The 18,338-nt window shown below is 35.5% G+C and overlaps 1 protein-coding gene and 1 long non-coding RNA gene across 2 annotated transcripts; both read left to right on the top strand.

Moving 5' to 3' along the window:
- The first annotated feature begins 692 nt into the window (after positions 1–692).
- LOC115961986 (TMV resistance protein N-like) lies at positions 693–5,765 on the top strand. Its single transcript, XM_031080866.1, has 5 exons — positions 693–1,387; positions 2,297–3,392; positions 3,497–3,838; positions 3,924–5,009; positions 5,082–5,765. The coding sequence occupies exons 1-5, from the start codon at positions 864–866 to the stop codon at positions 5,763–5,765; spliced, it is 3,732 nt and encodes a 1,243-aa protein (XP_030936726.1). The 5' UTR covers positions 693–863.
- Positions 5,766–7,164: 1,399 nt separating this feature from the next.
- Positions 7,165–9,722, top strand: LOC115958875. Its single transcript, XR_004084706.1, has 2 exons — positions 7,165–7,206; positions 9,457–9,722. It is a non-coding gene; the product is annotated as an uncharacterized LOC115958875 (long non-coding RNA).
- Positions 9,723–18,338: the final 8,616 nt, after the last annotated feature.

Raw genomic sequence — 18,338 nt, 5'->3', positions numbered from 1 at the left:
TCCTTGAATCTGATAGTAAAAGTAAAATTAAGAAGAAAGAAAAGGTCTGCACAGGTGGCCCCACGTAAAAAAACATCAAATTTAGTTGGATTTGAAAGTCCATAAAACAATAATGACAAATGTGAAATGACACTAACTTGTCTGACACGGTCAGCACAGTAACAAGGCCCGGAAAAGAAAAATAAAAATGATAAGCAAACGCATTCACATTCCAAAATAATAAAAAAGGTAAATGTTAACAGGCACTCAATTGGTGGTTCTTAAGTGCAAAAAAAAAAGATAAAATTTTTTGTCATAAAGTCAAAAAAGACACCGAATAATGCCTATAAAATTGGAAAAATGACATAAACAATAAAAAGAAGAAGAAGAAGAAAACAATTTTGTCAAAAAAAAGTAAAAAAAAAAATTATAATTAACGAAAACTTTATTGTAACGGTTAACACAATCCTATAAAAAAAATATAAATGTTCTAATTGTTTAAAGCTTTTTTTAACAATTAATTGGAGTTTGAGTTGAGTGCCTCGATAAAATGTGGCGTTCTGCATATTTTTTGCTTTTGCCTTACCATATGTCCACATGGCCCCACGGGCTTAAACAACAACTAATGGCCAACTTGATATTTTCACACCATAAAGCCAGACTATATGGTGTGAAAATGGCCAACTTTATAGGCAAAACAAAAGCAAGTGGAAACTTCATTGCTGGTCTTCTACCCAAAGAAAAAGTTCATAGCTAATCACCTGGAAGTTCACTCAGCCTTGCTAGAGAAACTTAAAATCTCTTATTGTTGCTCCCATTCTCTAAGTCTGCAACACTCTCTGGTACGCATCGCTTAACAAGCTAGTAAGTTACCAATTGCTTCCATGGCCACTCAAGCAACTTCCTCCTCTCCCTCTTCAACTTCTTCATCATCTTCTTCTTTTTCTTCTTGCCCTCAATGGAAATACGATGTGTTCCTTAGTTTTTGCGGTGTTGACACCCGAAAGAATTTCACAGATCATCTTTATACTGCTTTGAAACAAAAGGGTATTATCACTTTTCGGGATGATGAAAAACTTGAGCGAGGAAAATATATTTCTCGAGAGCTCTTAAAAGCAATAGAGGAGTCCAAATATGCTATCATTGTTCTCTCAACAAACTATGCTTCTTCAAGATGGTGCTTAATTGAACTAGCAAAAATTGTTAAATGCAAGAAGGAGACCGGAGTGACAGTTTTGCCTGTCTTTTATCACGTGGATCCCTCTGATGTAACGAACCAGAATGGCATTCTTGCTGAAGCCTTTGCTAAACATGAGAAAGATACCAGGATTAACACAGAAGATGTGCAAGCGTGGAAAGCTGCTTTGAAAGACGTGGGTGATATATCTGGATGGCATTTGCATGATAGGTAACATTTGGCTTGAGTAATTTTGTTCATAATATTATCTTTTTGATTTGCAGAATCATGCTATTATCAATATCTTAGTTTTCTACACAAAAATTTTGCCGACTTTCCCATGGACTAACAAAATTTTTTTTTAAAAAAAAAAAAACCTTTTCAAGTCAATCAAACCAGAGAAAATTTCTGTTTATCTCCTGCATGTATATTATGAACTTAGGACATTATATATAATATCAAATTGGACCCTGGTTGAAGAACATTTGGGTAGTTTGAAGCATGGTAGTATATGTATATTAGTGATTTACTCAATATATACAAATTAAGACACAAACTTAGCAATTAATCCGCATTCTTTAAAGTGATTTGTTTGGTATTTATAGTTGACCCTTTAATGCCTCAATTCAAATTCTTGCCTCCTTTTAGTTCAAAATATCTAATACTTATTTATCTGAAAAGCATGACAAGACTCATTACAGGACAAATGTGTTTAGACATCTACTTAATCAGTAGTTATTTCCAAAGTCTATAATAAGTAGGCCTATATATACTTTGGTTTTTTGGTAGATTTCTCATACGTTCATTATTATTACTCAAACTTTTTTTTTTTTTTTTTAATTTGGCCACATGATAAGATAGTATTTAACTATTTATAGAATAACCTAGACTAACCCTATTCTAATCCTAGTAGGACTAGATTCTAGACGTGTAAGTATAAACTTTACACAGACCTTGTAACAAATTTGGCCCCTAATGGCTCTAAAATTGTCCTCATCATACGTCTAGTAATGAATTTCTAATTATAATTAGGCACTCTCAATGTGGCTTAACGAAGCTAAGATTATGTTTATGATGAATGTTTTGTCTCTAAATGTAGCTAGTGTCAAAAAAATTATTGTTTTACTATTTTCTTTGCAGGCATGAATCAATAATTATACAAAAAATCGTTGGAAGGATATTTAGTGAGTTGTATCACAAACTCCCATGTGTTTCTGAGGACCTTGTTGGAATGGACTCTTGTGTGGAGGAAATGTTGGATTCATGCATAGGTGAAGGGTTGGGTGGTGTTCGCTTTGTTGGGATATGCGGGATGGGTGGAATGGGCAAAACAACCCTTGCACATGAAATTTATAGAAGAATTTCTGGTAACTTTGAAGCTAGAAGCTTTATTGCTAATATTAGAGAAGAAACTAAAAATCAAGGTCTAGTTTCTTTACAAAAACAACTTCTTTCTAAGACCCTCATGGAAAGTGAAATAAATATATGGGATGTTTGTGAGGGAATCAATGTTATAAGGAATACACTATGTAATAAAAATGTTTTTATTATTCTTGATGATGTGGATGGAGATAAGCAATTAGAAGCATTGGCAGGGAAGCATGATTGGTTTGGTCCTGGAAGTAGAATCATTGTAACAAGCAGAGATAGCCATTTATTGAAAAGATGTGGTGTGGATTACATATATACTGCCAAGGAATTGAATAATGATGATGCTTTGCAGCTTTTTAGTTGGAAAGCTTTTCATAAACCTCATCCTGAAGAAAATTATGTGAATTTGTCTAAGGACTTTGTGAATTATGCTAAAGGCCTTCCTTTAGCTCTTAAAGTTTTAGGTTCTTCATTGTTTGCTAAAAAATTGAAAGAATGGGAAAGCGCCCTATATAAACTAAAAAAAGAACCTAATAAAAACATTTTGGATATACTTCAAATAAGTTTTGATGTGCTTACAAATTCAGAGAAAGGATTGTTTCTAGATATTGCATGTTTTTTCAACGGAAGGAACAAAGATTGCATAAGAGATATATTGGAAAGTTTTTATTATTCTCTAGACTACGATATTGGTGTTCTTATGGACAAATCTCTCATAACCATTGACTATGGAACTTTGCGGATGCATGATTTGCTACAAGATATGGGTCAAGAAATCGTTCGTCGCGAATCTCCTAAAGAACCTGGTGGACGTAGTAGGTTGTGGATTTATGATGATGTCATTCATGTATTGAAGAATAATTTTGTAAGTTGACTAGTACAAACCTAAACTTAAAAAAGTATATATATTGATATAAAATTTTCTAACAATTTACCAATTATTCTAATTAAATTGTTTTTTCTTATTAGGGAACAGAGGCAGTTGAAGGCATAATGTTTAACATACCTATTCAAAAAGTGGAACACCTGAGTGCTGAAGCCTTCTCAAAGATGAAAAATTTGAGATTGCTTAAAATTAGTAGTGAGGAACTTCCAGAAGACTTCATAAATGGTACTATGCAACTTCCAAAAGACCTCATTAGAGGTAAGGTGCAACTTCCACAAGGCCTCAGTTATCTTTCTAATGAGTTACGTTTTCTCGAATGGCATGGATATCATTTAAAATGTTTACCAACCAATTTCCAACTAAGCAAACTTGTTGAATTGAGAATGCATTGTAGTGGCATCAAACAACTATGGAACGGAAACATGGTAAGATTTTTAGTTATGAAAATATGCATTTTTTTCGTTTTCATTAAGGCTTGACTTTATCTAATATTTTTTTGGTTTATAACAGAATTTAGATGAGTTAAGACTCATTGACCTAAGTGACTCTCAAAACTTGATTGAGATGCCAGACCTTAGTGGAGCCCCAAAGCTCAAGCAATTGATTCTTCGACGTTGTACAAGACTATATAAGATTCACACATCTCTTGGAGATCTCAAACAGCTTATTCGATTGGATTTGAATGGTTGCAAATGTCTCGAAATCCTTCCTCACAAGATCAGCTTGGAAGCACTTGAAATTTTGGATCTTGGTGGTTGTTCAAGACTGAAGAAATTTCCAGAAATTGTAGGAAATATGTCACGTTTGTTGAAACTTTGTTTGAGTGAGACAGCTATTAAAGATCTACCATTATCAGTGGAGCATTTAACTGGCCTTATTGAATTGGATCTAAGAAACTGTAAAAACCTTTCTAGTCTTTCGAATGCATGTTGTTGTTTGATGTCTCTAAAAATTCTAACTTTATCTGGCTGCTCAAAACTTGATAAATTACCAGAGAATTTGGGTAATATTGAAGGCCTAGAAAAGCTAGACGTGAGTGGAACTGCTATAACAGGGCTGCCTTTATCTGTTGTTCACTTAAAAAATCTCAAAGTACTATCTCTCCGTGGATGTGTGGGACTATCATCTAAACCATTCAATAAGCTCCTGAGTTTTCCTTTAATGCAACGAAAAAGAAGTCCTGATCCCACGGGCATATTAGAGTGTTCTTTACAAGGCTTATGGTCTATGACGAAACTGGATTTAAGTTATTGCAATATTCGAGCGATTCCTGATATTCTTGGGTCCTTGTCATCTTTAATAGAATTAAATGTAGAAGGAAACCATTTTGTTTGCCTTCCTGAAAGTATCAGTCAACTATCTAATTTGCGGAACCTTTATTTGGGTGGTTGCACTCAACTTCAAAAATTGCCCAAGCTTCAATTAAATATGAATTTAATCGATGCAACAGGGTGTACCTCACTGGAAACATTATCATCAAGTCCAGATTATGATTTTCAGATGAATATAATATATCTTTTCAATTGCGTCAAATTGATTTATAATCAAGGCAAAGGTGACCTGTTGTCAACAATTCTAAGACATTATATCATTAAGGTCTGTCTCTCTCTCTCTCTTTCTCTCTTGCATGTGAGTGAAGTTCTAAACATCATGATTTGTTTGTTTCAGGGATGCTTTGGCTCGGATTTGTACACATATCTCACAATTCCTGGAAGTGAAATTCCGAATTGGTTTAGGCACCAAAATGTGGGGGCTTCAGTGAATCTGCAAGTGCCTTCACATTTATTATTAAGTAGCAAATTTATGGGAATTGCAGTGTGCGCTGTTTATATATTCCGCCAGCATCATCCACTTCACCAACTTCATATTCAAGATACGGGGTCGCTTAATTGTTCCGTTAAAGCCAACGGAAGTCCACCTTATGAAGTGGACCTTTTGTTATCGGAGGGATTTGGTAAAATTGAATCGTATCATCTTTGGGTCGAATATTTTCCCTATAAAAAACACTTCGAAAGACTCTGGAAAGAAGTATTGGATGCTAATGAATTCACCCAAATTGAGGTTACATTTGAAACCTTCGGTCCAGGCTTGGTGGTTACAAAATGTGGAGCCCATTTGATATTTGAGCAAGACATTGGAGATCTCAAACAAACTAAGCCTGGGTCTAGCAGCTGCATTATCACTCCTTATTATGAGGATCATGATTTGGGCGATTCAGAGAAAGATACCAAAATTAAGGAAAGCGCTGATGATGAACCACCACACCCAAAGTGGACAGAGCACCCTAATCTAATTGAAAACTGGATTGGGAATTCATGCATACAAGGACAAGGTGACTCTGATTGTGAGTGAGGAAAGAGGAATCCCAGTGAAAGTGGCAACTTTGATGAATCTGCATAGTTGGGAAACTTTTTTTTCTCTTTGATATTTTTTGTAAGTCACCTTTTTCTCTTTCTTTTGGTTCTGTTTGCAATTGATTGTGTGTTCACAATTTTTGTTCAATTATGCCAAAAGGTAAAGTCAGCACTTTTGTTGTTCTATCTATAGTATTTGCTACAATATTTTCTATAGGAGAATACAATTGAATAGATGCATCCCCACTTCAGTGTTGTTGTGTAATCAAATGGAAAGTAGAATATTTGGACCCTTTTGAAAAAGAATGACACGTGATTTTGTTTTTCTTCACCACATTAACCCTTTTGAAATCTGAAAATGGAGTCAATGATTTTTTTTTTTTTCAGTTGTATGAAGCTTTGGAAATTTGCCTTTTGGTTTTGGGATTTTATGTTGAGTTTGCCCTAGAATTGGGCCTGTAATAGTTGAATTAGGCTCCTGTTGTTGTTGTTGTTTTTTTTTTGAATCCCAATATAAGAAACTTAGTTATAATTTTTTTTTTTTTTTTCATTTAAACAATTTGATTTTAGAAATGAAGTTTTGTCTAGAAGTACTTCTAGTGTGTTTGTGTGTGGATTATCTTTACTTATAATATTATAGTTGATGGATTGTCTTCTATCAATTAAATATCATTATTTGTGTTATTGCTGATCAAGATAGTCTTTATTGTTGTGCTCTAAACAAACTTTTATTTTATTTCTTTATTTGGTTAAATTGGTTTTCTTTTCTAGTGTACAAGCATCTAGATACGATTCTGGACAATTAGGAATTAGAAACTTCTCATCATCTTATTTGTGATTTAGAAACCAATAGCAAATAAAGAGGCTACACAATGATCGTACTACCGCCAGAGCACAGGGTTTGGTGCTTACTACAACGACAACTACACTATCTTTGAGTGTCTGTGGGGTTGATGATGATGATGGAGTGGAACTGGGTTTGGTGCAATTTCTGTTTGGCTATAAGGAAACTTAAGGTTAATTAAAGTGAAAAGGGTAAAAAGCTTTTGAATCATATGGGCTGAAATAGTGGTTCCCAACTTATTTCTTTTGGTAGTTCTTAATTGTTTGGTTTCCCTTCAAAACACACACACACACATATATATATATATATATATATATTGGCTTTGCTGGCAATTTCTTTCCTTTAAATAAAATATATTTTTCCAAGAAAATAGGACCTTATTGTGGTTTATGTTGTTTTGTATGTATGTTTTCTGAAGGTACCGGTTGGAGCTATGCCGGAAAGCTTTGGAGGAGAATATTGTTGTTTATTTGGGGACAGGTTGTGGGACGATCACATTGCTGTACTGCTTATACATGAGCTGGGTCACTTGATAAGGTAGGCCCAGAAGAGCATATGTGTCATCCTTGCCACTATGGTGGCTCTGGTTCAGCAGGTAACCCACTATCTATCATGTTGGTTTTGTAATTTGATAATCAGTTTTGGCTTGTATTTAAGTTTGAGACAATATTTGTTGGTTATATGGCTGGTACATTGCACAATAATGAAGTGATGTGCTCTTTGGCTTGGCTGAGGTTGTAGGCATGTAGGTTGTGAGAAGCGGGTAGGGTTGTTGCTTTTTAGTGCTTATCTGTGCAGTTTCTCATTGTGATCTAGATTTTAAGAAGGGGCTTTCTGAATCTAGGTCCTTCAAGTTCACCTTGGAAGGGAGTTTGGCATTTTATCAACAGAAACATGATTATACTATGAAGTATGAACTCATGACCCCTTGAAATATATAATTAAAATCAAAATAGGGCTAGACTACCAGATAATACAAAAGCATCAATTCCTAGAACCAAGGATTCAATTCCTAGAAATTGACCAACCTTGATAGTGCAGAAATTTGGGCTTATTCTTTTAACAGCAAGGTAATATGCAGTGTTTTAGCAAGCAATAAAGGATTGTGTGGCCTCTTTATCTATTAATTGGGGTCTTGTTCGACAATTGATGATTGATAATTGTGAAAGAAAAATGCAAAACTATAATTATGATTTATGAGGCATGACCCAGTAGAACAAGAAGCTCTAATGAGGAATTTTACCTTGAGAGACTGAGACAACCCCACTGATACCATTCTTAAAGATATAGGAAAACAACCTCCACTACTTGCACAGTTGCCTTCAGTACTGTTGTGCTCTTCCTTCTGTCTTAAATTTAAATAAAGTATCTCATTTATTTCTTTCTCTTTGTGATTTTGTGAGTAATGACTTTTCCATCCTTTCACTCATATTAGCACTTCCTCATTTTAAAAAAAAAAACATTTCTTCTTTTTTAATTTTCCTGTCAATCAAATTTTCCATGGTTGAATACTTTCCTACATGATCTGTTATTTATTGTTTGATTTGATTTTAGATCTGTGCACTTTTGTTAAGGACATCAAAAGCTAATTTTTTATTATATGTGGTCTTTTGCAAGTCAAATTGACTCGGATACTCTACCTTACCAATTAATTATTGCAAGCTAATTTCTTCCGTCTATTTGTTCCTTTTTCCTTTGTTCACTACCGTGAACTCTTTGTATTTCTCTTGTTTTTCTTTTATTAATAATATTCTCTTCTTACTTATCAAAAAAAAATTATTGGTAGGATGTGGATGTTTTGTTGAAAATTTAACCTAATTCCCATAACCTGTGAGATGAGAAAATAGAGAAAAAAAAGAACTACCACACTACAAAAATATTTATGTAGTTCGGCAATATGCCTACATTCACGAAGTTGTTGTGATTTTCATTATGTCAAGGTGAAAAATACAGAGGTACTACAGTACAATGATGTAGGCACCCATAATTTTGAAGCGAAAAATATATACCCCAAACAATGGGTCAAAAACAAGCCAATAATGATCTTGCTGGTCCAGGCCTCTGCTCCATGAATTAAGGCTCACATAAAATCTCATTTAAAACCGTAATGCATCCAATTTAGATCGGGTCACAAACTGGATTGAACACAAAACAGGCTCCACATAGCCCAACAAGTTGATTATTGAAGATGTGAAGTTGATGTAGAACAAACAGGTTCAAGAATTTTATAAAAAAAGGAAATTTTACAGCAAAATGTGTATTCACTCCTCAATAATTGATAGATTAACATTGCCAAAATGTATATATTTTCTATTCCTTTGGATAAACATCGTAATAAGCAGATTAAGAGGTTCGGGACCATTGTTGTTTGTAGATTATAGTTGAATTAGATTGGCAATGACTAAAAATAAATTTAAATTAGAATATGTGATTGCCAGCCCTTCACATCATTTTAAGTGGTTATAGGAAGTAACAACTGAGAGAAGCATACTGCTTGTGTATATGATCTTTGTAATATTGGGCCCACTGCTAGTGTTCACACACTTTATGGGACAATGTCCCAATTTGGAATTTTGTTGAAAGATCTCATGTGTATGATTCATACTGTTCTCTGCATGTCAACCTGCATAGGAAAATGTATCCTCAAGATTTAAATAAGCCCATATTATTAATTACTTTTTGGTTTGGTTCTGCTTACAGTCATTATAAATTTGCTTGTTGTACATTAGAAAATATTTACAATGTTTTATGCTAGTATATTGGCTCTCAACCCTTCAGTTTTTTTGTTTTTTTATTTTGGGGTTGGGGGATTTGCATATTGCTGTTGACTCTGCCTCTCCTGCAGATCATGCTCATGTAACTGGTCTGATGCCTGTGAATTGACTATTATCTTCTGGACATAAAGAGGACTTGCTGATGACTGTGCAGAAATGGTGGTTGGTTCTGCTTCTGCTGATGACTGTGCTGTTAAGCCTTTGACAAGTTTAGTTGCTAAGTGGGGAAAGAGGCTTTTCACAAGATGTATTTCAATTGAAGCTACTGTTGATAATGTGCAGTTGTATTTCAGTCAGTTTGGCTATGTTTTGGATGTGTATCTTGCCAAGGTAAAAGTAGCTGATTTTTATCTAGTTTAATTGAGAATGTGTGGATGGTTAGCTGATGAAAATATTACTGCATCTTTTTTCTGTATAACAATTTTTTAAATACTTCGTAGCCATGGGTATGAAGCATGTGATAAATGTATTGTTGAACCAGCTTGGGTTTGTTCAAGGTTTTAGAATGGGCTTGCTTGCAGAGCGATACTTTTACCACCTTATCTATATAGCAAAAAATTCAATATTGTGCAACACTAGTAATGGCTGAAATTAAGATGTTTGTGATATGACTACAAGAGGGAAAATGAACACATGATGAACACTTAGAGGTAACACCAATTGGAAACAGATGAGATGTTCTGCCAAATTCATCCTGGGATGAGAATCGAAAATTAGTAATTGCTTAGAAGGCTTTTCTTGGAACTAATTGAAATTGATTGCATGGTTTTTTTATGTTGTTATTTGCACATCATGTAAACTCATTTTGTACTGTAATTGCATATTCTGTGTTATATAATACATATTAGTAATTATTAGTTCCTTTTTGGGTTTTGCCCGTACGTTATTGGCATAACTAATATCACAATGCATTTTGCTTCAGGATGAAAGAAAAAAGTGCCATAGGGGGTTCGGTTTTGTGACAATTTCTGATGAAATTTCAACTGAGTACACTTCTCAGAAAGTACATAGGATACGTAGGCCGATTTATGTTAACATGATATATGATAGATAGGTGCTTGGGTCCAATAGGTACTCATGTGGGTAGCTGAGTATCAAAGGAAAGAGCCTTAGAAGTTTCTTGTGCAGAGTGGTTTGGTGTGATAATGTCTATCACAGATGGTCTCAAAGAAACTCAAGAATTCATGGAGAGGTCAAAACAGAGGAAATCAAAGTGAAGAGAATGGGAAAGGATGTCAAGTTTAGAATGATGTTCAAAGGAAATCATAGTGAAGAGAGTTATCTGTTATAACTGGAGTGTACCACATTCCATCATTCATGGTTTCTGCTTAAAAGTTTTGCTAGTATTTGGGTTTGTGATGCTGTAGTTTAGTCCGAAGACTCATATCTCTATGTACAACTTGGTTGGGATGATGTAACACTGTTTTCAAATGGAGATGATCTTTTAATGTATAGGTCAGGGCAGATGCCTTTGTTGTAGACTTGTAGTGTACTAACTGAAGTCTCATTGTCTCAAGATAGAAGAACGTTCAATTCCTTTTTTTTTTTTTTTTTTTTTTTTTGTGAGGTTGCAACAAAAGTGTTTGTAGGAGTAAGGACAAACACCCAATTCTGTTATTGCATTTGTCATTGTCTTCCCGCTATCTCGTGTTATTTACTAACGTGACCACATGTAGCTTTGAATTGATTGACTCTTCTACAAGTGAACTCTGTTGAATGTGAACACTCACTCATGACTTCCAAGTACCCATTTGAAGATTAACTCCAACAACTCTTTTTTAATCGAAGACAATAACTTCATCTTGATTACCAAATCTTCAAAATCGTGAATTTGGATCTCCAGTTGATGCTTTAGAGAGTACCCGAATATCTCCTATGATTGTGTTCGCCACACAACTCTACAAAGTCTAGAAATATGTGCCCTAGGGTTGCTTTTATACCTTGGTTTGAAAACCACTAAATCCTAGGCTGATTGAAACATACTTGGATTCTGTTATTCACAAATTTTGATAAGTCAAGACTTTTGCATCAATAGGTTGAGATAAGTGATTCTCAATCGATTGAGTCAGTGTCAAGTGGTTTCGATATCACATAAATTTCTGTTTTTCTTGGTCTTGAATCTTTGGTCTAGATTGGAGCTTAAAACACACTCAAGAAAAACTAAGACTTTTACAAAATGAATAATTGAATTGATCACAGTTTGCTGAGCTAGTCCTGTGGATTCAACAAAAACGAATACTTAGACTAGAAATATAGCCTTTGACATGAGACATCAAACCTTGTTCACATTAAACTATTAAAGTCAGGCCAAAATGGCCCATTAGCATTAATTTTTGAAATATTTAGCAACAGAGCACTGTTTCGGAAATAATTAGGGAAGTACCACTTTTTCCGAAAACGCCGCTATAGGGCCCGAAAACGTCACTATAGGGCTTTAAAAACGCCACTATAGGGCCCCTTGAACCTGTTATGGAGACTTATAAAAAAATTTTGCAGGAAAACGCCGCTATAGGGCCCAAAAACGTCACTATAGGGCTTAAAAACGCCACTATAGGACCCCTTGGAACCTGTTATGGGACTAAAAAAATTTTGCAGGAAAACGCCGCTATAGGGCCCAAAAACGTCACTATAGGGGTTAAAAACGCCACTATAGGGCCCCTTGAACCTGTTATGGGACTTATAAAAAAAATTTGCAGGAAAACGCCGCTATAGGGCCCGAAAAAGTGGTATTTCCCTAATTATTTCCGAAACAGTGCTCTGTTGCTAAATATTTCAAAAATTAATGCTAATGGGCCATTTTGGCCATTAAAGTCACCATTAAAACAAGGTCATGAGTGTAGGAAATTATTACGAGAGTCGCTCATGTTTTCTACAATGCGAAAAGAGGGGAATTACTTGCATATACCGCTAATCCAAACCTTGGTACATGATAGTGATACAATATTTATAGTGGCTTCTCCAATGGTAGCATTTGTCATCCTCTTTTCACCTACTTAAGCATACAATGCCTTCCACATCACCATTTATGCTTTTCACAACCGTCACACAAGCTTAATTTGTTCACCTAAAAGTCACTCATCTTGACCACCTTTCTTACAACGTAGAAAGAGGGGAATTACTTGGTACATGATACAATATAGCGAAGCTTAGTAAGTTTGTAGTGGCTTATTCCTTGATCACTAAAACAACCTCCCCAACTTCTCCTTCTCTAATTGGTTTATTGGATTTTTAGCTTCATTTCTAATTGAATAAATATATATATATATATATTTTTTTTTATCTTTATAAATTTTTATATTGATGTTATAAAAGAGATAGAGATTATTTGGTATATGGCCATGTGAGAGACTAGGTTTCTAACGTTAACAGTCTACCACGTAAAATATTGGTTTACAAAAATTAAAGTCTCAAAATATTTCTTTCCAAATAATTTAGAGATCTTTTTAGAGGTAAGAAAAATAGTGCACAATCCTTTTTTAACCATTTATAGTCATGTATTTATGGAACATGCTAAAGATACTTAAAAAATTGTGTAAAGCATACAACTTTAACTGCTTAATAAATAAAATTTAATTTTTTTATTAGTAGTGACACACCAGTTTGTAAACTTTATGTAATAAAAGTTGTATATACATAACATATCATTACTTTATAATTTTGGGTCTTTTTTATAATGGGGTAGTGCTTTTTTATAATGTGAGTTTAACGTTGTTTTATTTCTCAAAAAAAGAAAAAGAAAAAAAGAGTTGAACATTGTTTTTATTTATATATATATATAATTAACAGGGACCTTACGTTAGGCTAGGCCTTGAGCTGCCACTGCATGAATTGAAGAGATTTTAAAAGAAAAAACAAAGAGGATGTGTATTAATAGGGAGTTGCTTTGGCAAATGTTGCTGGTATTATGTGATGAGATCTTTTGATTCAAAATATCTCTATTAATACACATTTTCTATGTTTTAATTGGGGGAGGGGGATTTGAATTGTGAATGTCACTATTGGAAACACTATCAAGTGCCAAAAAATTGAACTAAAATATTTTTGGCTGTTAAATTAGATTTACGCTATAGATAATAAGTACTATTTTATTGGAATAATGTGAATGATCATTATATATATATATGGGGACACAACGAGATACGGCAAAAAGACATTCACTCTTTCAAAGCATCCCCTCCCCTCCCCCCCCCCCCCCCGCCCCCGGTTCATCTAAAAGCCACTCCTCTTGTTTGAATTTTTTTTGCATTTAACTTTATTTTTTTAATATTTTATTTAGTTGTCTAGTTTGCAAAACCATTCAGCAAACTAGCATCTCGAGTTCCAAGAAAGAACTCAAGTTTTTAAGTCTCAAGTTGCAAGTGGTGGCATTCGATGTGGAAAAAAATCCACGTGGAACTCGAGCTTTTAAGACTCGAGTTCCACCATTTTCTTTTAGATCAAACTATTCGTCTTCTTCTTCTTCTTCTTCCCCTGTTCTTTCTCATCTGCTTCTGCACTTCTTCATTCTAGATCACTTCATCTGTTTTTCAGATCGTTCTACTTTTTTGGATCTACTTCTCTAGATTCTTCCTTTGCTTCTCCAGATCTCTGTTTTGCTTCTTCAGATTCTACCTTCGGTTCTGGCTTTTGATTTGGTTCTTCGGTTCTTCTTCATCTTCATCTGCAGATACTTCTATAGAAATCAAGTTTGAGAAACTCGAGTTCCACGTGGATAAATTGCTCCAACTCAGCACTAGAACTCTAGTCTTTTATGCTCGAATTTGTCACCAAACTTGAGCTTCACAGACACGAGATGCTAGTTTCCAGTTTTGTTTTCACCGCATGCTAACTTATTATATTGACTCCCACAATTATGCTAGTTGGAAAATTACCTCCCTCCCCCCCCCCCCCCCCAAAAAAAAAAAAGAGTCACCTTTCTACAATGCGAAGAGAGGGGAATTACTTGGTACATGATACAATATAGTGAAGCTTAATAAGTTTATAGTGGCTTCCTTGGAGATTGTTTGGTACATGATTATGTGAGAGACTTGGTTGCTAACATTAACAATCTAGTAATCTACCATGTAAAATATTAGTTTACAAAAATTAAAATTTCAAAACATTTTTTTTTCAAAAAAACTTATGGTTTTCAATTGGGTTAAGTTTCTATTAGTCTAATATTTTAGAGATTTTTTTGGAGGTATGAAAAATCGTGCACAATCATTTTTTAACCACTTATAATCATATATTTATGGAACATGCTAAAGATAATAAAAAATTTATTGTGTAAAACATACAAATTAATGTGACAATTAATGTGATTGGTAGACTTCTTTTCTTTCTTTTTTTTTTGAGAAAGAAGATTGTGAATATCATTGAAATCAACCATAGTCAGTGCACAATACAGAAAGGAGATGTGGAGGAACATCCTCCATCAACACCTTAAAACCTATGACATGTCTTGCATGTTTTGCTAGGTTATGAGCAATAGCATTGCCAATTCTTCGAGTATGGGAAAAAGTAATACAATTGACGTCTGTTAAGGTTTTGGCCAAAGAAAACATGTGGCCAAAAGAAGATAGGGAGTCATCGTTACTTTTGAGAGCTTTTATCACCACTTCGAAGTCACCTTCCAATATGTAATTGGAGAGACTGAGTTCATGAGCAAATGAGATGGCTCGTGCCACTGCTATTGCTTCAACCAGGTCGAAGGAAAAGGCAGCTGGATCTGTTCCGATAAGGATGCAAGTACCTATCCATGGTCATTACAGATAACAACACCCAAACTGCGCTTTATTAATAGCTTTGAAAAGTGCCCCATCAAAGTTGATCTTGGGTGAGTTTGCTAGTAGTGGGATCCAAGTAACTCGGTTTGTGCTAGATATCGTGGCTGGAACTTATTGGACTCTGTTTGCATGATGGAAAACAGAGAGGGCTTGTCGAGCATTTGGAATGACCTGGTCTATGGGGTAAATGTTTTGCTACACTCTAATCTGGTTTCTACGGGACTAGATAGTCCACATTGTTACCACCATCATTTCTAGGTTTTTTTCTTCTTCGTTGGCAAAGAGTAACAGCTCCTGTGTGTCCCGAAATGAACAGTTCTTGCGAAAAGAGAGTTCCTAAATGGAATCCCAGATCGGTGTAAGGGTCGGGCATTCCCATATTGCATGGAGAACTGTTTCAGACACCTGATGACAATGATCACAGCTATCATCTTGGAGGATTTGTCTCTTCTTTAGGTTCTTCTTCACGGGGATAGCGTCTCTACATGATCTCCAAATGAAATTCTTTACTTTATTTGGGATCCAAAGACCCCAAACCAGCTTCCAAATTCCATTGTCTTGCACCAATTGTCCTGAGGCTTGAGTATTCAAGTTCAACTTTGCTAGGAAGTTGTACCCAGACTTTACTGTGTACTCACCCGAAGCAGTGAAGGGCCACACAAGTTTATCTTCAACTGAGGTGATGCATAATGGGATGCTCTTTATCAAACTCACCTCCTCGGGGAATAAACAGACCATGTAACAGATTTTCATCCCAACTCTTTAATTCTGGGTCTATGAGATCAAAAACCTTCAAATCTTCAAAGCCTTCAACCTGTGGTGATAGGATTCGTGGATGATCAAGGGGTGGCAGCCAAGCATCCAGCCACACACTAATGGATTTTCCACAGCCCACTCTCCATTTTGCTCCCTTCAACAGGACATCTCGACCCTTTAGTATACTATGCCAAGCGTATGAGGCTGAGGCTGAATCAGTAGCTTCCATAATTAAACAATCCAGGAAGAATTTGGACTTGAACACTCGGTAAAAGAGGGAATTCTTATGGTGCAAGAGTCTCTAAGCTTGCTTGGCGAGAAGTGCATCATTAAAAAGGGCAAAGTCTTTGAAACCCATACCACCATCAGATTTTGGACGGCATAAAGTACCCCATTTCACCAAATGGATCTTCCTCCTATCTCCTTTTTGTCCCCACCAAAATTTCCTAATGAGACTTTCAATTTCTGAGCATAGACCCAAAGGAAGCTTAAAGCAACTCATCGTGTATGTAGGAATAGCTTGAACTACTGATTTGATTAGGACTTCTCTTCCTGCTTGTGACAAGAGCTTCTCTTTCCACCTTTGGATTTTTCTCCATACCCTTTCTTTAATGTAGTTGAAGCTGGCTTTCTTGTTTCTTCCAACTAGAGATGGAAGACCAAGGTATTTCTCGTATTGCTTTATTTCTAGAACCCCCAAAGCAAGCTTAATGTGCTCCCTCATATCTTCAGAAGTTGATCTGCTAAAAAGATGGTGGTTTTACTTTTATTCATTTTTTGACCCAAGCATTTTTCATAAGTATCAAGGATGTCTAAAATCCTTTGACATTCTTGGTTTGTTGACCTGTAAAACAATAGGCTATCGTCTGCAAATAGTAGGTGAGTCAACCGAGGGCTGTTTCTACATAATGAATAGCCCCTAATATCACCTTGGGTTGCTGCTTTGCTGATTAGGCCATGCAATCCTTTTGTGCACAACAGGAACAAGAATGGAGAGATAGGATCACCTTGTTCGATGCCTCTGGACGGATGGATTAAGCCTTTTGGTTCTCCATTGACAAGAATGGAATAGGAGACTGTGGTGACACAAAGCATGAGAAGTTTGATCCATTTGTCGTTGAACCCCATTTTTCTCATTACAGCTTCAAGATAAGGCCACTCCACCCTATCATAAGCTTTGCTCATGTCAAGCTTAATTGCCATGAATCCATCCTTCCCATTTTGTTTCTGCATACTGTGTAAAGACTCAAAAGCTACCAAAATATTATCAGATATGAGACGGCTTTTAGTGAAAGCACTTTGATGTTCAGTGATAATTTTTGGTAATATTCTTTTAAGCCTATTTGCTAAGACTTTTGAAAAAATCTTATACAATACATTACATAAACTAATAGGCCTGAATTCAGAAGCATGCTTCAGATTTTTTTTCTTTGGAATGAGAGTAATGAATGTATGGTTAAGATGTTTAGGTAAAGAAGCTGAATTCAAAAAAGTAAGGACAGATTGTGAAACATCCTCACCAATTAGATCCCAATAGTGTTGATAAAATAATGGGGGCATACCATCTGGTCCTGGTGCTTTGAGGGGCGTCATCTACTTTATGGCTTGCTGAACTTCCCAATTCTAGAACTCCAAGGAGAGTTGATCATTCATTTCATTTGTTATCACCCTATTGATAGAATCAGTGGCAGTTTCACAAAGAGGCAGATTTGCTGAGGTGAATAAAGCTTGAAAATAAGCTGTTAAGGTCTCTGCTACGGCCTCACTATCAGAACTCTAACCTCCATCCTCATTCTTGATTTTTAAGATTGAATTTTTCATCATCCTTTGAGTGGCTTGACAATGAAAAAATTTAGGGTTTTTATCTCCATTTGCTGCCCATAAAACTTTTGATCTTTGGAACCACATTATGTTCTCCTTATCTTCTAGATCACATATCTCCTTTTTGAGTTCCCGAATCTTGAAATTTAAACCTGTCCTCATGGCTTCCTTTTTGGCTTCAACTAGTTGCTTTCTTTTCTTCTTCACTTCTCACATTTCCAAAATGGGTTCGGTTCCATGCATGTAATTCCTTCCCACATTTTTTTTATTTTTTTAATCACTTTGACAGCAGGTTCGGCCTCTTCTGGGGATGCCCAAAGAACTTCCACAACTTCTGTACAGCCTCGATCAGCTAGCCACATTTCTTCGAATCTGAACGGTTTTGTGACTTGTGGCACTTCAAGACCATCAGGGATGATCCATAGAGGGCAATGGTCAGAATTATTTGAGGAGAGGTGATAGATTTTTGTGCCAGCAAACTTCAAGAACCATTCATTATTTGCCATTCCACGATCAAGTCTTTCCCAAATGGAATGACCATCTGCAAAGTGCTTTTGCCAAGTGAACGGTGATCCAACATAGCCCAAGTCAATAAACCCGCACTCATCAAG

This window comes from Quercus lobata, chromosome 9, assembly GCF_001633185.2.
Source record: "Quercus lobata isolate SW786 chromosome 9, ValleyOak3.0 Primary Assembly, whole genome shotgun sequence".
Lineage (NCBI taxonomy): Eukaryota > Viridiplantae > Streptophyta > Magnoliopsida > Fagales > Fagaceae > Quercus > Quercus lobata.
This window is presented reverse-complemented; position numbering and strand designations above follow the sequence as displayed.

Excerpts from the sequence above, each read along its gene's own strand:
- LOC115961986 (XM_031080866.1), top strand. The coding sequence starts at position 864 with ATGGCCACTCAAGCAACTTCCTCCTCTCCCTCTTCAACTTCTTCATCA. Across the intron at positions 3,839-3,923 it reads AACTATGGAACGGAAACATG|AATTTAGATGAGTTAAGACT; the intron begins GTAAGATTTTTA and ends GGTTTATAACAG. Across the intron at positions 5,010-5,081 it reads TAAGACATTATATCATTAAG|GGATGCTTTGGCTCGGATTT; the intron begins GTCTGTCTCTCT and ends TGTTTGTTTCAG.